This window comes from Phaeoacremonium minimum (genome assembly GCF_000392275.1).
Source record: "Phaeoacremonium minimum UCRPA7 unplaced genomic scaffold PA7_03_scaffold_448, whole genome shotgun sequence".
Classification (NCBI taxonomy): Eukaryota; Fungi; Ascomycota; class Sordariomycetes; order Togniniales; family Togniniaceae; genus Phaeoacremonium; species Phaeoacremonium minimum.
In genome coordinates, this window is record NW_006921350.1 from 50,631 (window position 1) to 74,869 (window position 24,239).

The window sequence follows — 24,239 nt, forward strand, 5'->3', positions numbered from 1 at the left end:
TGGACCGGCGAAGCCTACTGCGTTGGTGTCTCTGGGTCAACATCGGCCACTACTTCCACCACGCCTATCAACTCTGTCTCCTCCACGACGACGTCCGTAACGCCTCCAGGGCCCACCCAGTCCGGGATCCCTGCCGATTGTGATGCATACTATGTCGCCGAGTCCGGCGACTCGTGCTCAGCCGTTGAGTCGAAATACGGTATTACGGATGCCCAGTTTCATGCCTGGAACCCTGCCGTTTCGAGTGACTGTCTAAGCAACTTTTGGGTGGGCGAAGCCTACTGTGTCGGCGTCTCTGGAAGCGAGGGTGTCACGACTACGACAACAGGAACGACGAAAACAACGGGAACGGGAACTGTTACGCCGCCAGGGCCGACGCAGACTGGTATCCCATCTAACTGTGACAACTACTACGTCGCACAGTGTAAGTCATCGTCCCATTCAGATTGCCATGCCTAAAAACAGAGGTAACGCGATGTGGCTAACAAGAATGTGTCTTTTAGCTGGGGACAGCTGCTCCTCCGTTGAGGCAAAGTACGGCATTACGGATGCGGAATTTCACGCCTGGAACCCCGCTGTGTCTTCGGACTGCTTGAGTAACTTTTGGGCTGGAGAAGCTTACTGTGTTGGGGTTTCTTAACATTTTCTGCACTCGACGATTAAGTATTAACTACTAATTTACACATATCAAGTCATAGAGATGCCTGAGTAGTCATGCAGTGTCATATCAATACTGTTCATTCTCTATGCTGCACCTCCTTGTTCGAAATTGTGGTACTCAGATTCCTTTCCAAACTTTGCAGAATGAACAAGTCCGTAGGGTTAGATCCAATACCTACTCAAAACGCACATATGCTGTAAAGTCTTTTTAGTCACGCATTTGTATATGCATTGGTCTCGGTCAAAAATATAACATGAACGTTGACATCTGCTAATTGTACTTCTAACTGCATTCGGTGTTGTGCAATAAGTAGGTTTGACTGTATACTAATTCTTTTGAATAAAAAGCCACAAAAGCGCAGTATCTCATTACATACCATTAGCGATTGATCTCACATGATCAACACAGACCTGCCATATCTTCTTGTTTTCCTCGCTCTCCAGCAGGTATCTCTGCAGCTTGTCCAATCCCGCCAACACTTCCTGCATTGTTGCCTCTTTTGTCGTCCCACATAAAATGCTCACTTGACAACCTCCCAAATTTCTCAAGCAGCTATAGTATAGCGCCTGCTTAGAGACCCCAATCTTCTGAGCTGTCCTGGCAAGCAGCTGCTCCGGGTCGTCATCTAAAATGGCCGGATTGCTCCACAGCACACCCCAAGGAACATATGTGATGTTAGTCGTCTTGCAGTATTCGCGAACATCTCTATCATATGCAACATCCGGGTACGGTAAGCCAGGCGGCAAGTCAGCATCGGGGTTTGGGACTGTGTCTTGGGTGAAGCGGTTCTGGATGCTGCTTGGCTTTACCGTGGCCGCGTCGTAGACCTGGCGTAACGAATCCACGTCGACATTGGAAAGACCGAGATAGGATACTTTGGACGGTACGAAGGACTCCATCGCTCGCCATGCCGTCAGAGTATCTTCAATGTTTGGGTAGAGAGAGTGCAAGACAAGGCCGTCGATATAGGTGACGCCGAGTCTGGTGAGTGACGACGACAGCGACTCTTCTACCTGCTCCGGGATGCTTTTGGTGGTATCATATGGATAGATAGCTGGATCTCTCCCAGCCTTGGCAGGGCTGAACTTGGTTTGGATCTGTTGGTACAAATCATCATAGCGAGATTAGTCAACTTGGACTTTGACATAATGGCAAGCACTAATCAAAGAAAGCATACAAGGAAACGTACAAATAATTCGCTGCGCTGCATGACACCTGATTCAAGTGCCGCTGCAATGCCTTCTCCAACTAGCGCCTCTTGGTACTGTGGTTTGTTGGCTGCAGTGTCAATTGCACGGAAGCCGGCCTTGAGTGCAACCGCGACCAGAGCCGCTGTATCGTCAAACTTGAAAGCGGTTCCATAGATGATATCGGGAATGCCCCTGAAGCGGGAAGAGCTCTCCATTTCTTGCTTTTAGGAAGAGTACCCGGATAGGTAACTAGCCCAATCTCTACCTACTTAAGTAGGTAGCTGTTGCGTACAGGGTTGGGTGTTTTATTATTCAATCTACTCTGCTTCCCTAAGGTATCTATATTCCTCTCGTATCTACTGAGAAACCACTGCTAGCAATTGCACCAAAATGATGAATGGCACATGCATCAACCGAATGTGGCCCTAAAAGCGGCTCGTACAGTCCCGTTTGAATGTCAGGAGTGAAGAGAAAAAAAAGACAAGAGGGGGAAGAGAGTAAATTAGGAGAGTTATAAACGGAACCATGACTTGACCTGGACATTGGATTTGTCAGACAAATGCTAGTAGTGGTTGGGGGGCGGGCGACTACAGTGTTTGGTAGGTTGTCATACTCACCTTCTACTTTAGGATATGGCATCGACTTCGACTTTTTATCAACAGACGCTCGCTAATCGTTTCGCGTTAAACAACCTGACCTCACGATACTTATAGAAGACAACTATGACACCGGGCTGGAGCAAACTCGTATCGTCCAAGCTTCGTCCCAACAGACCAAGCTGAGCCAATCTGATCTTGTGCAGGGTTTGATGTTGATTCACCAAGCCTCAGCTTGTCTATCTCTCGGCTTAGAGTCAATGGCGGGGTTACCAGGCGGTAAGGCTGGTGGTTGTATTTTGGCAGGAATGAGGGGTTGTTTTAGAAGCGCTTGCGTTCAAATCATCCAGAATCTCATCATGACGAAAGACAACTCTTTCTCATTCTGAAGCTAACATAATAAGATCGCATCTTTCTTTCTATGCTGCTCCTTCACACAAGCCCAGCATATGCTGTTATTAGCGATAAATACCCGCTGTTTTCTCTGAAATGCAACAGCCACGACAGCAAGCCTTGCCAACCAGTTGCCCTTAGCTCTCACTATTGCTATTGTTCCCGGATGGTCGAGAAGTTCGTCCCAACAGTCGATGGTTACAATGTAGCCAAGACATCTGAAGTTTTGCATTTCCTTGTTGCTATGATTGCATCTCGACGGGAGACGTTTCACGTACTGCTCTTCTCTCATTGTTGCATTGAGGAGGTCGAGGTCCGCTACCCACCTGCCTCGCTCGTAAGCTTGGATGACAGCTTGAAGAAAGTAGGCGGGCTTGTCTATGAGTCCATGTTGACCAGTGTTAAGTGGGAGTTCATATCCCGTAAAAGAAAAGTGAAGAGACGTCTCTGGAAAATTATTCTCCATAGCGCCGTCAGAAATTGCATGCTGGACTAGCCTCCATCGATCATATTCTGGATCTCGTATGTTGAGATTATGTGGTGAGATGAGAAATGCTGCACCGCTTTTTCCGATATTCCCAATTGATCGACGAACAACAGATTCTTGTGGGGACGAATAAGGATCCGTCAAGAGCGATGATGCAAAATAGAGAGAGTTTCCGACGGAGACGCCCATTACGTCATTCATGGTAGCCGGATCACAATCAATGTACCCAGTCTCGAATGATGTAATACATGCAAATGAGTGAGTCCGAGTCCAAGATGTGGTCGTTGCTTTAGCCCATTGAAAACGTCCCAGAGGAGCCTTTGTGATGGATAGTTCGACTTGAGCATCAGGCAAACTTTGATACAGCTGCGAAGCTCTGTGTAAAGCATCTAATGATAGAGTGAGTTCGTCGGTTTCTGTTATATAAATTTCCCCATTGTCGAATAGGTGCTCGGAGACCTCTAAGCCCAAAAAGTTTGAGAAGAAATTATCGACATCTAGTACAGAAGATTCGACGAGTGTAAGTAACTCTTGCGGAGAAATATCCGGAAATGGAAAACTTTTGTCTGGATACTCAAAATCGTGGTCAACGGGAAGATACAAATGTACATCTCCTGCGAAGGGGGAAAGATTAACATAGCGCTGTCCGATATTGGGCTTTAACGTTGCGTGTGGATGTACCATGCACTAAGGTCCACTGGCTGTGAGACGGAAACATGCGCTCTTCTAACTGGAGAAGGAGATTCAAATGGTTCCGCCAATTCCGGTAGTAGCCCATTAGAAGGTGTAACGAGTGGTATAGATGCAAGTTCTGGTTGACTCTTCAATTCCACCCGAATCTTGCTCTCAAGTTGCTGAATCTCCGCTAAGAGCTTGGAGCATGAGGCTGATGAGTTTTGTTGTGTGCTTCGGAAGATACTGAAAAAGGAGGTCCACGCTGATGACCTTGTTGATTCATATAAGTGATTGCGATACTCAATGTTTCGATCAGTTTTAATCAAAGAAGCGGTAGTACATTTTCCATGAGACATAAACTGAGATCCTTTTAGAGGTTGCGACGGTAAGGAACGTTTATGCGAAAATGTCCATTCCATGTGTTTGTTTCATCGAGAGAAGAACCTAACTCCAGACCATACCGGACGTTGGCCAGACCATTTGGTACTAGAGAAGTTGCTTCTCCGATCATAGAATTGATGTGTGCAGCGCGCTTAACCAAAGAGATTGACACAGAGTGGTAGTCATAAGTATCAAGACGATATCCTCGTGTGGTATCAATACTATCAATGTCATCGACTAGCCACCGGCGATGCGATGGATTTCCATCCATACCACGATATATCGGGACTAAGCTAGCGAACTCCCACGAGTTATACAAAACTTCAAGTTCTGAATTGTAGTGCGCCCTCTGTGAGTCCTCGGAAGGATGGTGATTCTCGTTCACGCCAGTGGCTGCCTTTCGAAACTTTGCGAACTCGTCGGTATTATAACGAATAATCGCAAACTGCAGGTCTGGGGCCTTTGGCAGATTCATCGTTTGATGACGATTGTATTGGTTTCGCAGCCACAGAACTTTATCTTCTGGTTGCCTAAGCAAATTAACAACAGTGAGAACCTGGCAAAGATTGAACCACGGCGGAAATGATTCTCGGTTCGTGGACAGGAAAGTGGACGCTCTTCTCCGGCCAAAGGCAAAAAGTCCCTCGTAGTCAACCCTCTCTTCTTTTGATGAGGTCATGAAAAGTTTTGATGCAGAGGATAATAAAGTTAGCCACGTTGGAGGTGGCTTGTCGGAACCTATTGCGGACTTCTCCAGAGCAATGATTACCCTTGCACACAAACTGATATCTCCAGATGTCTGAACCCAGCTTCCAACAGCACATCCGAATGCTACAACGATGAGCTGATTCATTGAAATCCGGGAGCCTAGAATGTTGACTGATCCTGTAGCGAAAACAGGTTTGCCATAATACTGAAGGTATGAAAGAGGAAGCGACCATGACACGCCGAAGCGCTTATCGGCTTCCGGATGTTCAGATCCCAATAGTGACAATTCCGCCATGAGGTATCAGCTCATCATTTTGCTTGATGCACTTTCGCAGAGGTAGGACTATCTCAAGATCCGGATATAGGTGCCATGCCGACATAGCAAGGAGGCCCTCGCCTCGTTGTACTGCCATGGGTTTACCGGTGACGATGTCCTCCATGAATTGTAGCGCAGATTTCCAGGCGGCTGTAACGCTTTCTAGAATATTCTCCTGTGGTACTATTTGGATGTTAAGGTTGTCGAGTATTAGTATCAGCTGCTTCTGTTTGTGCAAGAATGCGAGGTCTGCTGACGCTAGCCATGATCTTTTGCGCAAGTATTAGCTGCTGGTCTTAGCATAGATGAAAAGAATATTCTGACCTTGTACTCGCATCCCAGTCCGCTAGTTGCTCCCGACTCAATTGAATTGCAGAGGCTGTAATATCATTTGCGTTGATCAGATTGCGGGTTAATCTTGCCTGCAAGGCAGCCTTTCTTCGCTCGACCAGCTCCATCCAGACAGCCACTGCCTCCTCATGTTCCCAAAACCTAGAAAGCATACATGCAAGCAGGTGAAGGGCGACCGTGTCCTGTCCAGAAGTAGCAGCCGCCCACAAAGATGTGGCATCTAGTCCGATGTGGTCCTGAAAAACGCCATCCAGAGCACTACCTCTGGGGTTCAAAACCCGGTCTTCTGCGATCTTTGATGCTCGGATTCCGTACGCCCTCAGGAGATTTGGTATCTCGGGCAAGTCTTCACACAGAAGCAACGCCAATTTGCGGGCAACAGAGTGGACTTGGCCATCCTCGGCTTCCTTGCGGCGTCTCGGCGAAAGCGACTGGCCAACTCCATGGTATTCCGGAGATGGAATAAATTTGACCAAAGAGAAGTCGAGGTTAATATTTGATAGCACCAAGATGTTTTCGTTCTTTGCCGTGGCGAGGCCGTAAGATATCGAGCCAGCCATCGCGATATTGCATGGAGTTAGAATCCGAACATGTTGGGACAAGGCTCTTCATGAGCACATTAGCAAATATTGGGCACAATATTGGGTCAGGCAAATATCTGGCATTGAGGCGTCCAGGCTAGCCCGAGTCGAGTCAGCCCTGGGAACTGCCTTGCCTTGCTGCGCTCTCACGTGGCTTGGGCTTTTCTAATCATGTTACACAAGAGGCCATGAAGCGCCGCATTGCCTGCTCTGGACAGCCGATTCGCTGAGGAGGAGCACTCTCTCACTTTCACCTCAGGAGAGCCGTATCTCCTTAGGGAGACAAGCCATCGACCAAGAGTCAAGAATTAGAGTAGCATTCGGCGATGATTCTAACAGCATAACAGACAGACGGTTACTTTAAACCAAATGTTGAGCACTATGTTTGCCCTGTAGTATGTCTGCAACGCCTACAAATGAAATGGAAGGAAAGCAATCTTTTCCACCAAGTGATGTGCGCACAGGGCTGTAGATTCAAGCATCAACATCAATCTCCTCCTCATCGAGGAAACCAAGCCCGCTATCATATCGTCTTCTCTTCTTCCCCTTCCCACCATCACTTGTCCTTCTCGCAAGATCACCGGCTAACAGTTTCGCCGGACGAACAACAGTCGCCGGCATGCCCTCGCTTTCCCGCCCATCCAGACTCCCACTCCGGCTGCGGCGCCCCGGAGTCAAAACCTTGCTCTTCTTCGGCGTGGCCAAAAAGTCCTGGCTCATTCGGACGACTCTCTCCAGCTCCGCCTTCATCGTATCGATTGCGGCCTTGGCCTTGTTCTTCTCGTCGTCGAGTCGCTTGCTAAGCGAGCCGTTGTCAACACGAAGCTGCCGTACTGTCTCGTGGGCCGCCCGCAGCGCGTCATTGACTCTGTCAATTTCCAGACGGAGCTCCGATACACGTGCGTCACGCAGGGCAAGCGATGAGCCATGTGCCTTGTTTAGCAAGGCGACCTCGTCCTTGTGCTTGGACTGTAGCTCTGCATGTTGAGTATTCACTGTGCTCAGCTGCTCTTTGAGCTCTGACGTCTGCGCCATCGCATCCGACAGTTTCGTTTCGAGCGTCGAGATGCACGACTGCTTATCTGTGAAGATGTCCGTCCACTCTTTCATATCAGCCTCGTGGTCCTCTCGGGACTTGTTGTTTTGTGCGTTGGCAGTTTGTAGCTCGCCTTCCATGCGGCCCACCAACGCCTCCAGCTCAGACACGTCACGAGCGTAGGACTTGACGGCGCCTTTGAGACGCTCAATGCCGATTTCGAGATCTGCGATGCGAGCATCTTTCTGCTTCGCGTCGCCTTCCAAGGCCTTCATTTCGCGCGACATGCCATCCATTGCCTCGACGCGTGCCCCAAGCTGTTGCCGGAGTGACAGCTCCAGGGCATGGTACTCGTCGATAGCATCGTCGTTCTCCCTGCTCTTGCGGGCTAGGTCGCGGAGCTTGGTTAACAGTAGATCGAGTACGGCAGCTCCGGCCGATGTTAGAGGTAAGGGAATCTCGCCGGGTGTTAGATACTCTAACTCAAGACGTGCAGTGCGGAATGCGGTTGAGAGTGAGGCGATGACTTCGGATGCGTCGTTGCCTGGGAAGCCCAGGTCGTTGAGGGAGAAGCTGAGGTGTGTCAACGCGGCGGTTCGGTCTGAGAGTGTGCGAAGGAGAGTGTTGAGGTGTGTCTCAAGCTTCGAGTCCGCAGCGCTTGTCGAATTGGTATTCAGTGCGTTTTCATCCATCGCATCATCTTCTGTTGCAAATGGGGAGAGCTTTTCTGTTATCCTGGAGGTCATGGCAGAATAGGTCTCCAGCGTGGTCGTCAGCTTGCAGACCTCCAGTTGTAATGATGCAAGCTCGTCTTCGAGATGCTGCTTCTCCGTATCCGGCATGCTGACCTGAACGCCCGCATTGGACTTAGGCGTGGACATATGATGAGAGCAAGGTGTCATTGGCATTGGGGCCGGGCTTGTCGACGGAGGTGTTGGGAAGGAGTTCCTGGCAGAGACGCGGCGAGTCGGCGTACTGCACGCTATATCTGCCATGGTAGTCTCACCGAACTCATCCTCATCATCACCATCATGATCCATGTCCAGGTCCATGAGCTCGTCTGAGAAAGGATCTCTTGCAGCCAGCGTCCAGTCAATATGCGTGCTCTCATCATGCCGATTAATGCGAACTCCAGATCTCGAAGCAAGCTCTGATCGGAGCTCATCTATCCGCTGCTCGAGCTCCACTATCCTGTCTGTATCCTGTACGATCGTCTCATCATGCAGGCGCTGGATCTCAGCATCTTTAGCCGCCACTTCCGCCTTCAATGCTTCGATCTCAGCTTTGGTTTGTTGCGCTCGCCGTCTCTTCTCGGCATTGATTGTATTCATCTCTTCGCTGAGCCCATTTCTCCTGATACGGCGCTTGACGCGTCCGTCGAGGACTTGTCGGAGAGGTAGGAAGGTCACTTCGCCGCAGAATGGGGAGTCAATTGCCGTGACGAAGGGATCTGCTGAGTCGATGCCGCTGCATCCGCTGCCGTTGCTCCGGGCAGGCGTCGAATGTCGACGTTTCTTCGTGGTGGGAGTCAGAGTCGTCCGCTTTACCATTGGCGTAAGCCCGGTTGAAGATGGGCTGTCGACGCGTTCATTCGATGGGCCGGGGTCGGAGAATCGCACTCGTTTCTTCGCTCTGGTCTTTCTGCTTGGTGTGGATGTGGACGAGACACACGATGGACGGGCCGTGGTCGCCATACTGTTTTCGGGATGAGAGGCTTGAGACAGCTCAGCGCGTAGGGCAGTATTGCTTCGACGCGTCCGTCGTAACCCAACACTGGGCAAGTCGTCGGACATTTTGATACTTGAAGATGAAGAGTGAGCCGGCAACGTCAAGCTCGTGATTATGCTTGATAAAGATCTTCGCAGAAGGGAAGAGTAAGAGTATAGTCCGACAAATGTTCGATGGTGTAGAGGCTCAAATATAGAAAGAACATAAACATTTGAGCAAGATGAGGACAGACGTGTCGTTTCTCACTGACTTACACGAGATGCTTGTGCGTTAAGATGATAGCGAGCATTTGTTTATTTACTTTCCTATCACAGCCTAGCGCGGGGTCGTGGCCCATAACCCCACCTGGAACGCGGCTCTTCAGCGCCAATCGCTTAGTGCATGACAGGGTATTTCCAGACCACCGGGGCGGCCCTGCCCCACCAGGATAGCGAGAGCCAGACAACATACTACATGCCACTTCAATTCACAGGTCATCATTGTAATACGAGAAGGTATCGTGAGGCAGAGACAATCTAAATAACGATGCATGTGCATTAATTTGCTATGATCCACGTTGATTGCTTCTAGGCCATCATGAAGAGGTTGACTTCGATGACATATAACTCCCGAAGCACAGGACGCCGAGATATCCAGGGCCCAGCCATCAGTTCCATGTCACATGCAAGATCGTTGCGAGCACGGGTACGCAAAAAGATTCGGGCGACTCACAGAGGAAAGCAGGTTGTTTTATGTACTTGCAATCAGATGCCATGATCCAGACATACTTAAGTTTGTTATTGGCATCGTGTTTTCACAAGAAGATACACAGAAACCTTGTCAAAACGCACTCCTCACTTGCGATCAGGAGCGCCCTTGTCTCTACCTACAGTAGAACAAGTTTAAGAGACTTCCTTTTCAGACCTGGCCAGACCGGTGCAACTGTTGCTACTATGTTTGCTGAAAACGACCCAGAACCGTTATCGAATAGAGTTCAGTCATGGGTTCAGCTTGTGCCACGCCAGATGTGAATGATAGTTCACGAAATCCGTATTGATTTATTAGAGCCGGCCGTAAGAATATTAGCTTTTCACAGCATTAATTCCCGCCTCTGGCATGCGGCTCGATGTGCTCTCCCCGCAAACGGGTGTGCCGGTCCTTGAGTCAGGTTTAGCGTTTCGGTGGTCTCAGCCGCGTTGCCACTACAATCATAAAGTTCAATGCTTCAAACGCATCAGACTAAATTCTAGGCCGACTAAAAATCTGCTTAAACTGCGTAAACGTTGGGAAGTTCTCTCATTATGATTTCTTTAGGGTACGATGTCTCCTTGTTGGAATTTGCAGGTCATCGCTGATAGTTTCTCGTGCAAAGGCTGTCAGTGTTCGTATCTAGAAGTATGGTTAGTACCACTGACCTTCTACTCTTGAGCTCAGCTAGATACGGCAAATACGCCGAAATCTAAATTCCGCCAACGATGTCGACGTATGTTCCGCTGCTGAGCTTTATTGAGGTATCCATCACGATCACCAGACCTGCTTGATTTAACAACCAAACCAAACGTGACCTAGCCACACAAAATCTCCATAGGCTTTAGGCCTCATGGCTCAGAAGGACCAAAATTGAATATAGGGGTTCTCTTGTACTTGGTAAGATAGCTATATACCCCATGTTCATACAGTTTTGCCGTTCCCGACGGTGGAGACTTTTGACATCTTCCCAGGCCCCAAGTCCGCAATTAAGCTTTATTTGGTTCTTGTGACAAAAGAAATAATGATACTCTGGTTGTCTCTTTAGTCGTCCTAGCTTTATGTCCTTTTAGCTCACTAAGAGCTTTGGTTGACTTTGTTCGGGAGACCTCTCCCCAGCACATCCAGAATCACCTTGTGCTATAGTCAGGCGGTTCTTGAAACTCCCAGGGACGTACACACAGTTTTCTACATTGATATGATTGAAATATCGGACTTGACACAAGACCATACCGCCAAACCCTGATCTCTGAGCTTGTAGCAAGATCTGGTCAGGGACTGCGATTTGACACGCGCCAATTGGGTGTTAGCCGCAATGTTCTAGACCATAAATTATCCACCGAGACATCCGTGTAGTTCACCTCGACGAATCGGTACCATATCCGTTGAGAATGACTGTGTTTCTTATGATTGATTGGCCAGTCCGCCTACTCAGTTCTAGAACATTGACCGAGTTGCACTAAGCGCGGGAAGTTTTACACCATAGCCGCACCGGTCAACACGGGACAAGAAGTCTAAATCCAACAAGGTTATTGTGTAACGTTGGCCTAGCTAGTTCTGGAAAGCCTCCCGTTACAGCAAGTTGCCTAGAAGTGTACCCATACCTAATTCTTGTATGCCAACAACACAATCCCCTCTAGAAAACTTCGTCAGAAACCATGGGCACCCTTGAGTGCCCCATGACTGATGTTTCGGCATACGATACTTTATTAGCCTCAACCCAGCAAGTCCATGGCGTTATTCCGCGGAGAAATAGATGTAAAGGTGATCCGGTTTAGACCAATCTCATTCACAACAGGAGGAGACGATATCAATCCAGAACATGATATCGCCTGAGCACCGAACCTAAATGAGTTTTAAACTTCCGTCTCGATAGACTCTTTTGACAGTCTCAATACTAGCCTACATGGCCAAGAAAATGAGAGGCTATGAAACTCTAGCTACGTTCTCTGACCATGATCGTGACCTAAAACGCCATCAAGGGTTCGATTTTAGTTTTACTCGTAAGTTTTTGCAGTATGTGATCGGCTAAATTGATAGCAGAAACAAATTTTGTACAGTTCAACAAGTTCGCTTTTCGAGTATAAATACCAGAGGTTTAACCCTTTCTCCTAGAGCAATGCAACACAACATTACTCAACACTGATATCTACTCACCAAAAAACTCATCAATCATGGCTGTCACTTTTGAAAGCGCTACCATTGTGGTCGAGGCTGATGCGGCCGTTGACTACGTCAACTTAGGGTTCGATGGTGCCACTCATCTCCCTAACGATGGCAAGGCTCATGGTCCACTTAGTGGAATTTCTAGCCAAGCCCTTGTGTTCTATACATCCGGAGAAACCCACCCTCCCAAGACTTTCTATGCTGCTAAACCCGAAGTTGTCTTTTCAAGCGATACCGTTCATCTTACTGGTAAGTCACTACTCTACCTCGTTGCTGACATTGGTGTTAATGATGGCTAGAGGGAGGACCGGCCGATCGAAAACTCACTGCCACCGACGAGAATGACAAGACTGCGCACTGGGAGTCTCCTGGACTTTAATTGAGAATCTTACGCTTAAGGTTATGAACTACGCCAGGGCCCTGGCTTTGCTTTCATAATCTTGACTCCTATTGAGTACTCGTCGTTGCCTAAGGATAATGGGCCTACTCTCTTTTAATAGTTTCTAATTTTAACTATCATCGTCTCTTTTCACGCTCAAGCCATACAGTCCCAAGATAAATTGCAATCTGCTTCATGAGTACTGTGCACAAATGTAGACCGAGCATCCATATTCTTCATTATATTGTGAACTGCCCGCATTGCTTTTGGAATTGCTGCAATTTGCGGAGACAAAGTTCAGGTATGCCAAGTCATTTCCGTCTTTAAAGTGAAGATTCTGAATGGCCCTGTAAAGCTCGAATCAAGATAGACTTGTAGACTATATATCGTGATTGTCATCTAACTATATATAGCATACATAAGCTGATATCGAAGTTTAACGCCTAACCTAGCAGCTGAACCCAGTAATTATACTTTCCTCTCTAGCGATAGCAGTGATGTACCAGCTTTTTCATTTTCGTGATTCCAGAAAGTATGAAATAAGTTGTTTAGAAGTGCTCGTCTGTTAGTATTTGAGGCGAGGATCTTCATAGTTACTATCCGCCCAACGAGGGGATTGACGTCCACACGCCTGGTCTTTCGCCATTGAACTTGCTACAGATGGCAGCCATATCGGTATTCTTGCTACATTGATAGGTCCCTATTTCCTCCGCACCCGCCGCCGCCGAGTCTGCGTCTGGCGCTGCTTGAGCGGGCCACCGAGAATAGCAGTAAACATGTGGAGGACGAGGATGGTAGGCAGCCAGCCATAGAAGAACTGCACGAACAGCGAGGTCCAGTGGGGAAACATCTCGTCGCGGCCTCTCTTTTCTACAACGGTGGTGAGCCGGTAAGTGACTGCACTAACATGAAAGCCCATGTTGGCCCACAGCCATGCGCCTCCCTTGCAGTTGTGTATCAGCTGATGGAGGCAGTCCCATACCGGAGGTATAAACATACATTTTGTCTCCAGTAGGGAAGTAGGAGTAAGATGCCCACAAAGAATGCAAGAACCGTGAGCTTATTCTGCATGTCGATGAGATAAGCCGTGTCTAAATCTCCTTGCATGATGCTGTTGTATTGCTGAGTCGCCAAAAGAGCAATACGGACTATGGTTAGGCCGTACGCCATATGCCAGCTAAAGACATGCGCGATCTCGCCAAATGATGTTACTTTAACGTTTGGCATTGTTGTCTGTTGCCAGAACAGGGGAACAACTTCTGCAACGAGCATGACAATGCCTGCATAGACGAAGCATAAAGAGAAGCCGTTGACTGAGTGTACATGGCTTTGTATTCTGCAGAACGCTTCAGGAGTTGCTGGCGGGTGAGTGCTGATCCAGACCATGAGCAGGTAGTTATATACAGAAAGCGAGATGTCGCTGCAATGTAGTGAGCTTAGAAGCCATCAATCCAGGCGCTATAATTATCTAGGAAATTACTAACAGAGTGAAAACATAGCTAATAGTTCGGAGTATAGTTTTGGAAGTAGCAAGGCTTGTTAGAGTGTTTCCTCGTAGTCTCGTGACGCGAATTCGAAACACCAAGTATGCACACCCGCCCAAAAGGAGAAGATTGATCAAAAGACCGAGGACGGCAAATTTCCGATTTTTAGGCAATATGAAGGGGTTGTCAGTTAGGAAGGCCGGTGTGCCTTCGGGAAGGAAGGTAGCTCTTTCACTGCTGGTATTGTTCGACATGGTCATGCTTGTCACTTGGGCATCAAGTGTCCACGGTAGAGTTTGGTGTATCTCTGGTGTTAAAAAGTCCTGTTGTGTTGTTTACCCCTCAGCATGCACACCTGCTGACTGACGTCAATTGTGTGACATGCTGCAAGGCCGGGGATTGTGCCAGGCTCATCACGGCGTACGCTCCAGTCAAATGGCGCCAAGTTTGTAACACTTAGTATAACCTGCCAAACTCTACTGAAATAGATTCTCTAGCAAAATTCCTTTTTGAATGATTGGAAATGTTTTTAAAACTTATTTCTTTGATAGCAAGAGTTTCTGGTTCCTTCAAACTAAGGCTATAGTCTTCACAATAGACTTGATATCATTGTCTAGTCTCACTTTAACTTGTAGTCATACTCTTAACGTTCTGGCTTTGGGCATGATTTTAAAGGAACCTTATCATATAGATTTATTCATGTAATTAGTGTATCTTACATAGTCTTATTATTCCCACAGTAATCTCTTTCCCACTGTAGTTCCATTTCCAGCCTTGGGGTCGGAATAAATGGTCAACACGTCTGTCGTATTATCGTAGTCTGTACCACACTTCTCTGAATAGCCGCTAAACATAGCAGATCTGTCTTGAAGATAGGTCTCGAAACCCTGTCTCGAACAAGTTGTTCCCGGGCCATCGCCACAGTCGGGCATTGGCTGGGGGGCGTTATTTACTAGTACCCGGTAATAGTCGCCATCCTCAAAGCCGAAGCTTCCCGTGCAATTCAGCCTCTCGATAGCAATGTTGGTCATGAATGGGATGATGTGGGAGCTCTTCCATGCTCGGCGGTGATTGATTCTGTCCTCAGGCATTGTAGCGTTGATGCTGGCCTCTGAGCCTCCAAAAGCAGAGTTGTTGAATAGACCCATGGCTACGAGCACTGTTGGCGGCAGCTCTCGGTGCGTAAAGCTTACATACAGATCCTGGACATGCTCACTTCCCATGTCTGCCATTAGGAGACCGGCAGTGGCATTGAGCCACGGCAGTCCAATGACACCAGTGACTTCGTTTCCGTAGCCAACATTGTAGTGGTACATTACATCAGCCGTATACTCCCATCCCAGCCAGTCGTCCGGGGTGAACAAGTCGAGATCGCAGAAAGGCGACTTGCCCCGGATGACCGACTCGTACCCACAAAGCTCCATCATGCCGTAGATATCCTGGGCTGTGAAGTTGAAGTCGGGCGCAGCATCAGTAAGGCGAGCAATGATCGGCTTTGTGAATTTCTCCAGATAGACAGCCGCTTGATCACTGCCGGCAGACGACGAATATTTCGGGCAGCTGTCGTACGGCGTGAGCGTATCGGCGCCGCCCTCTTCCGACTCGTAGATCGACACCACACTGATCGTGTCGTCGTCCATCTCAAAGCCTCGGACCAGAGCCTTCGCGCTCTCGAATGTCCTCTCTGCGGAGCTCGTCCACACCTTCTTGGGCAGCTTGAAGCCCGGGTATTTGAAGCTCAGGCTTACACCCAATTGCGTTGCCTCCAGCTTGCCCACTCGAGTAAGCAGCTCCTGCTCAGCCTCGGACAGCGGCGGTGTCCATGAGTCGAGGAAGCTGAGGGCCGGTATCTTCGACCAATCTATGCTCGTGTGATTTTGCCACTTGCTTATGAACGGTTCCATGTACTCCTCGTAGTCGAAGTCGTTCGCATAGATCGCCGCGTGACGCACGAGGTAGGCGGCGCGCTCAGGAGTGCATCCTTGCGGAGGCGACGGGTCGGTCGGTGGATCGTTGGGCTCGAAGTAGGGCGCGACGCCGCCGAGATGCTCGAGAGGATTGAAGGAGTAGGTCGAGTAGAGCCCCTGGGCAGAAGCCACTGGCAGGGCTAGAACGAACGATCTCGTTAGGAGACGCATCGTGATGTTAACGACAGGATGGCGAAGTCAAGAGAGACTCCAACGCCGACGAAGGTGAAGAGACAGTAGAGACAACACCTAAGCCGCAACGACTCAACGAAGCTGAGCGGCCCTCGGGGCATTTGTACGGAATTATAGAATACCGGTACATCATAACGGCAGCTAAAGCTTGCTTAATTAAGAAAAGACGTCGATCGCCCTGTCAAAAGCCAGGATTAGAGTTGCATAGCAGCATTGACCTTGACGGGTCCTCTTCCTTTTTGTGGAGAGTGAAGAGACAAGCTCCAGCTGAGTTTGTGAGAGCGTGAGCCTGTTGGGCGGCTGGCTGGCAGTCCATGGCGTCATTGGCCTTTGCTGCATCCCCACAATCTGCAGGAAACCCCCCGTCCCCGTGTTTAGCGCTGCCGTTCCTGGACGACCAGGGGCTTTTGCCGGGGTGGATCGCCCACGTCACCTGTGATGATCTCATCTTAGTGCTCGTAATATTTGTCTACCAGGGCTGTGATAACTTGACATTCAATGCAATAGATTGCTTCAGAGACTGTGGTCTTTCTGGCTAGACTTCGTCTTGAACTTGAGGTGAATAGTCTCTAGGCAATGTAAAAGTCAAGTCGTTCAGCTCTTAATTACTCCAGGACATGATACATTTGGACCTGCAAGTAGGATTGCTGTGCCTCTTCAGAAATCCCACTGTCTACACCAGTTCTGAACTAGCTCAGGGGTGATGGCATCCAGCTCTCTCGCCCCGGTAACATGTCTCTTCGTTCTCTCCATGTCCAGTAAGACCTGCTTGATGCCGGCAGCGTTTGCTTGTGCCTCATATGAATCAAGCAGCTTGATGCCGGGATTTCTCTGTATGTCCTTGGTCACACCGGCACTCTTCTTCAAGAGCTCGACCCATTCCTTGAACGTGACCAGTTGGGTGATTCGAGAACCATAGAAACTCTTGACCGCGGGGACAAGTTCTTCCCAGGTTGTCATGGCCGGGTTGACGCAGTGGAAATAACCACTGATATCCTCGTTCCGCTGTTGGCTGACTTCGACGACCATTTGTGCAACGTCTTCAATTGGCACCCAGTCTACAGTCGATAACCGTCCTAGATCTGTCGGAATAGCTCCGAGATGGAGAGAAGAGGCGATTATCGACGGAAACCATTCCTGCTTGTTCCACGCACCAGCCTGGCCTCGTGGTCCGGCGATCTGCCCAACTCGGATGCTCGCAGCCGAGACGCCGGAGACGTTGGCCGCCTCATCGAGAATGAGGCTCGATACGTGCTTGGACTGGCCATATCCCATCGCGGCTACACCTAGATCTTGAACAGACAACTCAGGCACGTTGCCATCTGTCCACCCATCAACTGTGCTGATGCTCGAGATGAATACGATGGGGACTTGTTGCGGCGCATTAATGCTGAGGTCCACCAAGTGGCGCACACCTCGGATGGATGGCTCGAACGACGACAGAGGCATGTTGAAGTTGACAGGCCATGCATTGTGGATGATCCGATCGACAGCATTGGATATTCGGTCGTAGTCTGCCGCCCCAAGTCCAAGGTCTGGACGTAACAGGTCGGCATGGAAAAATTCGCACTTGGTGAAGTCGGTGGTTAAACGACGTTCGGCGCACGCTTGGATTTGCTGCGTTCTTCCTCCGTCCTGGGCCCGATTGAGACAGATGATTTTCTCAATCTTGTCGGATGAGATCAGTAGGTCGAGCAAGTACGAGCCCAATGCGCCTGTACTCCCGGTGATGATGACTGTCTGCCGCTCAACGCGAGGTCCCGGCTTGCTTATCGTCTTGGTGGGCAACCCCTTGATATATTTGTCGACGAGCTCTTTCATCTCGGACGTCGCATCTCCATTCATCGCTTCCTGATGAGACCCCGTTGATTCAATGAGCTTGAAGATATAGTCTGAGAGACGTCCAAGACTCGGATTCGAGTAGATGGCCCGTGGTGCCAAAGCACCGCCCACGTCGACACCCGCGGCTTTCAGGCCAGCAGTAAGAAGGCGACAAATGACAATGACCTGTAGCGAGTCCATTCCCATGGTAAAGAAATCGGTGTCCTGATCCAACATGGGCACATCAAGCTTCGACTTGAGAAGTTCTTCTATCGACTGTCGAAGTGCAGGCTCGGATGAGATGTCAACGACCGGCACGTCCTCCTGCTCGCGATGCGCATTGTCATACACCTCGGATATTTCCTTCTCATAGAGCTGCACGGCCACGGGTCGTTGGATTGTCCCCTTCCCTGCACGCGGAAACGGCTTGTCAGGAACAGAAAGCATTATCATGTCATGTTGGATGTGTCCGTGCGCTACAGTATCACGGTTGGCCTCTTGAACCAGTGGCCAGACGCTTTGAATGAGCTCCTTCGCTTCCTTTGCGTCTTTGGGCGGTGTGACCGGCTCGAGGATAAGGGCCGGCTCACGTCGGTTGCTGCCTACCACCAGCGTGCCCTTGATTTGTGGATGGGAAAGCACGACAGCCTCGATTGTGACAGGATTCAACTTCTCGCCGTTTGAGAAGACGATAATACTATCGGCTCGCCCGTAGAATAGCCAATGGTCCTCAAGCGTCGGGTGCGGACGGTAGAGATCCTGGGTATCAAATTCATCGATATCCGGAAACGTCCAGAAAATGCCCTGGAGTCCTGGATGCTTGGCTTGACGCTTGAAGAAGTGCTTATAGATATCTTCGTCCCCAGGAAGCCTTCGAAAGTCGTTTCCGCCGTAGTCTTTGTCAAAGATGAAATATCGCCAGTTTTCTGAGTTCGGTTGGAAATGAAAGGGGTATGGACCAGCCCTGTGCTGTGTTAGTTGGGTCTGGCGGACCCCTCTAGGAGCAAGGGGGTAAAGGCATACTCTGTAGAAGATGTAAGATTGCACAGTGTAATGTTGTTCTTCACCAGCGTGTCTCCGCCTGTAGGCGTAAGCGAACCTAAAGCATGGTGAGTCTTGCGTGACCACCTGAATTGTTGATTTGGGAGGGAAACATACCACCACCCCATGCCACATATTTCAACCCCTTGAGGGTCTCAATGTATTCTGGAACCAGCGCCATATCATCCACAATTGATGGAGGCATAAAGACGGCGTCAGCTCCTGAATGCTTCAGGCATTGATTCATGAGGTCTGCAGTGATCGGCCGAGTCCCAATTCCCAATGAGAGAGACTGCTCGGCCTGGTAGAAAGTGCTGTAGAACGTCGCGACATAGAGACCAGCAATGTGAAAAAGCGGCACTGGAACAAATGAGTCAGTTCGATTCGTATATTCGAGGAAAAACAACTTACTAGGAGTCAGCAGCCGGGATCCGCGAGAAGCCATTTCGGCAGCCCACGGAAGCGTACCATACTTCAGCGGTACAGTGCGCATACCATCAGCTGTGGCCATATTTCCATTCTTCAATACGATAGGTTTTGGAAATCCGGAGCTTCCACTGCTGTGAAGCACAACGAACGGATCCCATTGGGCCTCAGCGAACTCTTTCTCGTAGCGAATATGTATAACATCAGCGGTGTCGGCCAGTAGTTCTCTCTCAGGAGAGAGAACGAAGCTCGTCATGGGCCGATGTCCAACCCACGACTGAACAACCGTTTCGAATTCTGCAGAACAGGCGACGGCGTGGCAGTCTGTGGCCTGGAAGAGCCGTAGTTGGCCTTCAACCGAATTGCGGGGAGATACGAAGAGCGCCTATCGAGCAAAAGCATTTAATGTTGGGCGCAAGACAACTCAAGGTGTGTAATCTACCTTGTATCCCGCCTTGACGGCGCCGTACATGAAAGCGAGATATCGAGAGTCATTGAGTCCAATATAAGCAATCGTAGGGAACTCCCCCGGGTCTGCCGCGCCTGCCACTGCAGTGATCCTGTGTGCGATTCGGTTGATAGCTTTAGCAGCCTGTCTATATGTGATCTTTTCCCATCCATCTGCTGGTTCCGAGGTGCGCGGGATCGAAAGCCATTCACGACCAGGCTCCTTCTGTGCTCTTTCGTCTATTATGCGGAGGGGTAGTCTCTGCCCATACACTGGGGTCTCGTTCTTACCATACCCGTTGATCTTAGGCGTGCTATTGTCCGTGTCTGAGTATAAGCCAGGCATATTGGGCTTTGAGCAAGACCTAGAAGTCGTAATAGTTCAAAGGGGAACCCCAGATTTCCGACTGAACTTCCCCGGATAGACGGTATATAGATAACAGACACGCTTCATGATTTCGGAGCCCCCGTGGGCGGGGTTGGCACTACGCCGCAAAAAGTCGCACCTCAATGGCTCAGCTACCTACTTGTCGAAAATGATCCCGAATAGCCTACAGCTGAATGACAATCATTGCCGGGTTAAGGGGCCGGCCCACATCGCCAATTTTAGCTGTTGTTTGGGAGCCAACGATAACCGAGATCTGAAGTAGAAGCACCCATCATCTAACATTTGAAGATCCCAATAGTGCCAACCGCCGTTGAGTCGAGTCCGGATAGGCTATTTGTAACAACATATTCGAGTTGAAGGATTGAGGTTTGCTTGTGTAACGATCCAGATCTAGAGACATGTCGCGGAGTTGGCCCGATCTGGAAGACATCGTAACGGTGGCGTCGGCTTCTCAGTTGCTTGACTGGAGGCGGCTCAGCTTCCAAACGCCACAAAAATTGGAGTTTCGACACTACAACTGAGGAGGGAAGCATAATGCTGACGATGACACCAACGACCTATCAGATGCCTGGGAGACCATTTGACGGAACGTCGTCTCGCCCGCTCCGAAATACCAACAGTCATGAATCTCTGGTAACTGCATATTCTATTTGTGTGTGAAACAAAAGAGTTTGTGTCTTGACGTGGGATGTTGCTTTAATGACAGGAGTTCCAAACAACCGAGAGAAGGCAGCCTTCAGAGAAAAAACGAACCAGATACTATTGACAATGACCATTGAATAAAGATAGTAGAACAGCAATAAATTGCATTGTAACTAGCCTCTATCCGCCGATGCCTCATCCTAAATGGTCGGTGGGCAACTCTATTTGTTCATTTTGTTGTATCTATGAAACATGAGCTACACCCTTTATCTTGTCTAGATCGTCTTCTTCCCGAAAACGCCGTGGAGCCTCCCCACGCTTTCTTCAGTAAGAGCAGTCTTATGACGCTTCTCCGCAAGGATCTGTTCCCTCCACAGCCAGCCAATGCCGAGCGTTGCGCCCGGGCCGAGCACCACGATCGTCACCAATCCTGAAAGCAGGATGCGAGCCCAGCCGGCCGTCATCATGCCAGCGTGTTTGAGGTCTCCGAACAGGTAGAGCAGCCATAGGAGTCCTGGCCCAAAGGCAAAGACCTGGTCGTACCGCAGAAAATCGCGGATGAAATCTACGAAATTCGTGGTCGTCTTTGGTATTGCGGTAGGCCAGTAGATCGTCATCATGCTGTACGGCCCGGTCGCCCACGACCAGATCCAAACGCTCGACACAAGTACAATGGACAAGCCCATATATAGTCGTATGATTGGTAAATCTCGTTTCGGCGCGTCGTACTTGTCAACGTCGACCGTTTCCGGGAATAGTTTGGATATGGCAAACAAGTAAATCGACAGCAATGTGGGATAGAGTTGCCATATGAAGAGCCAAGACTGACGTTCGACGAGGTTGGGCCATAGGAAAGCGCCACAAAGTGGGAGGAAGAATGCACCCAGGACAGCAGGGAGCACCGCGATGGAATAATTCAATCGTGTGAGTCGGTGGTCTGTCGAGCTGAACTTTTCAATCGGCGACAAGACGTAGTGGAGGAAGTAGTACAGCGGAGCCACTACGCCCATGCCTATGCCCTGGCCTAGAAATGTGAATATCACGGGGCTGAGAGTTGTTAGCTATGTTGGCAGTCTGAACGTGACCGTATAACCTACTACTGTAAGATTGTAATGGCATTTGCCCTACGAACGGATTCAAACATCCACACATTCAGCATTACCACACCATCACTAAGGAAGGACATGAGCTGTCTTCGAGAGACAGAATCGTAGTCGTAGATTGCCGGCAGAAAGTAGGAATTCAGGAGTGATGCACTGAAAGGAGTCAGTCCGTGCTTCAAATGACATACATGAAAAAAGAACAGAAGACTCACAGATAATCAAGGCCCTTGATGTGGTAAAAGGAGAGACGCAGTGGAATGGGGTTGCCGTCAAACACAACCGTGCCATTTTTAACCTGTTCTTCTGCCCAGGGGAGAGAGATCGTGGCATCCATCGTGGCGCTCGCAACGTAGACGAGCGCCAAGAGAGGAAGCGCAAGCAGTGCACGCTTGAGTTTGCTCTCTTTCATACCGACACCGAAAGAGGGATTGAACGGTCTCGTGCCTGTCAAGCTCACTCTCGGTATAGGTAGATAGTCGATCTTCGCCGACCCAACAACCATGTCGCTGGCCATCTCGCTGATGAGGTCACTGGAGTGTGGTAAAGCAAACTTGACGAACAAGCGTTCGGCAAGTCCATTGAGGGTGTGAGTACGGGTACAAATCCTAGACGCATCTACAATGCATTTAGCCCTCAATTCTCGCCGCTGCTGGTATCTCACTAGAGCAAGCTGAACCTCGCTCCCTGAGGGGACCGCGCCCTGGCTCTTGTCGACAAGGCTCTTGAGTTCATTGGCGAGGGCTGCTGCGCTCTCAATCGCGGAATTGGCCCCGGCTCCCAGGTTAGGAGTCATCTTGTGGATACTGTCACCCAGACATGCAATGCGGCCCCAAGTCCATAATTGGAATGCACCCTCTTCAGTGGATACTAGTTGTCGGGAAGTGGTCGTTCCCCAGAGCTCAGCCAGTGTGATACCTGGGCGAACCGCAAGATCCCCATGTCTTCGGACGAAATCTTCAGCTGCTCCGGCATCGTAACGTGGAATCGTAGTCAGTGTGTATGTTCTGTCGAGCTTTTCTTCGGCAAAGAAGTACGTCTTCCCTCCCTGGCCCCTGATTGTTGCCATGCACCGACCGGAGTCGTACGCAGTGTCCATATCGCCTTCCACTAGCTCAGACTTGAGTGTAGAGATGCCAAAGAGAACATTGTAATCAGCCGTCAGAGCTACAGAAGGTTAGTGGATACAGAGACGACGTCTCAAGCCACGACTGAGATTGGCTTACCATTACGGTCCGCCCGGACTAAGGCTGGGTGCTCGGTCTCCGCCAATTGCCATAGCTTTTCCCGTGTCTTGCTAAACACTCCGTCTGCCCCGGCTAAAACGTCGCCTTCGTAGGCAGATCCGTCCTGACAAGAGACCTTTACTCCATCGGAGCTGTGCTCGACATCGACTACTTTCTTGTTGACTAATACTTTACTTCTGTCCTGCAGATTCTCATAGAGCACCCGCAGGAGGATTTCCCGGTCTCCCCAAGGCACGACGTATCCCGTTCTAGGAAGAGGTTAGCTTGGAGACAACATCAACTCTTTACGAGATTGGCCGCTCACCTCGCCTTTGTAAGTTTGTCGCCGTTGTCAGGACCAGAAATCGGCCGTCCTTTGGCATCGCTGCTGCGGAGCACCCTAATGTATGCCTACTCGTTTTTAGCAGTGCACAGCTCTGCCACCGAGCCCACACGTAATTACCATTTCTTCATTGACCCTCTTTAGCGCGCCTAATTGATCTAGAATCTGGCACAGGTTCACCTATTAGCGACGGTCCACGGCGGGCTTGAGAGATGCGCCGCTCACACGACAGCCGTGGCTGAAGATGCCCACTGATGCGCCGAGTTGAGGAGCTATCTCTGGGCGGCTCTCCAGGAGGACATAGTCGATGTCGGCTTGCTACAGAGGCATCAGTGATTGACTCGTTGCAGACGATGGCTACTTCAGCTGAATTTGGAGGGCATGTCGATGCGTCAAAGGGATGAAAGGAGACAGCGATGGACAAGTTAAGTTGCTATACCTCGAGCGCGTTGGCAAGCGTGAGGCCCGCGATGCCGCCGCCAGAAATGACGACACGGAATGGTCGCTGGTTTGCGTTTGCCATCGTGAGGTGGAAGTGAGACTGGATGCCTCTTTCTTGCCGCTTGGTGATGCTGCCGCAGGGCTCGTGGAAATGAAATGAAATCTTCAAAAAGGCTGAGGCGGTGACAAGAATGTGAAGACGTGAGCATGTGAGGGCGGGCGGCTTCTGCCTGCACGGTAATTGTTGTATTGTATTGTGTTGTATTGTATTGTACTGTATGTACATGTGCGAGGCAAGAAAGGCGGCGGCCCGGGCTAGAATACGGACCTAGAAGCTAAATATCGCC

General features: G+C 49.8%; 6 protein-coding genes across 6 annotated transcripts; 1 reads left to right on the top strand and 5 right to left on the bottom strand.

Annotated features, from left to right (window-relative positions):
- Positions 1-1,029: 1,029 nt before the first annotated feature.
- Positions 1,030-2,066, bottom strand: UCRPA7_6000 (putative aldo-keto reductase protein; the record flags this gene model as incomplete). The annotated part of the gene is made up of 2 exons (XM_007918542.1): positions 1,030-1,758; positions 1,851-2,066. 2 exons carry the CDS (start codon positions 2,064-2,066, stop codon positions 1,030-1,032), a joined length of 945 nt encoding a protein of 314 aa, XP_007916733.1.
- Positions 2,067-6,813: 4,747 nt separating this feature from the next.
- Positions 6,814-8,925, bottom strand: UCRPA7_6001 (hypothetical protein; the record flags this gene model as incomplete). The annotated part of the gene is made up of 1 exon (XM_007918543.1): positions 6,814-8,925. One exon carries the CDS (start codon positions 8,923-8,925, stop codon positions 6,814-6,816), a length of 2,112 nt encoding a protein of 703 aa, XP_007916734.1.
- Positions 8,926-12,003: 3,078 nt separating this feature from the next.
- Positions 12,004-12,374, top strand: UCRPA7_6002 (hypothetical protein; the record flags this gene model as incomplete). The annotated part of the gene is made up of 2 exons (XM_007918544.1): positions 12,004-12,244; positions 12,295-12,374. 2 exons carry the CDS (start codon positions 12,004-12,006, stop codon positions 12,372-12,374), a joined length of 321 nt encoding a protein of 106 aa, XP_007916735.1.
- Positions 12,375-14,586: 2,212 nt separating this feature from the next.
- Positions 14,587-15,996, bottom strand: UCRPA7_6003 (putative histidine acid protein; the record flags this gene model as incomplete). Its single annotated transcript, XM_007918545.1, has 1 exon — positions 14,587-15,996. One exon carries the CDS (start codon positions 15,994-15,996, stop codon positions 14,587-14,589), a length of 1,410 nt encoding a protein of 469 aa, XP_007916736.1.
- Positions 15,997-16,674: 678 nt separating this feature from the next.
- UCRPA7_6004 (putative l-aminoadipate-semialdehyde dehydrogenase protein) lies at positions 16,675-20,098 on the bottom strand (the record flags this gene model as incomplete). The annotated part of the gene is made up of 5 exons (XM_007918546.1): positions 16,675-18,764; positions 18,997-19,239; positions 19,375-19,690; positions 19,748-19,992; positions 20,044-20,098. The coding sequence occupies 5 exons, from the start codon at positions 20,096-20,098 to the stop codon at positions 16,675-16,677; spliced, it is 2,949 nt and encodes a 982-aa protein (XP_007916737.1).
- A 1,995-nt stretch (positions 20,099-22,093) lies between these two features.
- On the bottom strand, positions 22,094-23,974 carry UCRPA7_6005 (putative fad binding domain-containing protein; the record flags this gene model as incomplete). The annotated part of the gene is made up of 4 exons (XM_007918547.1): positions 22,094-23,049; positions 23,109-23,377; positions 23,434-23,519; positions 23,891-23,974. The coding sequence occupies 4 exons, from the start codon at positions 23,972-23,974 to the stop codon at positions 22,094-22,096; spliced, it is 1,395 nt and encodes a 464-aa protein (XP_007916738.1).
- Between the last annotated feature and the right edge of the window lie 265 nt (positions 23,975-24,239).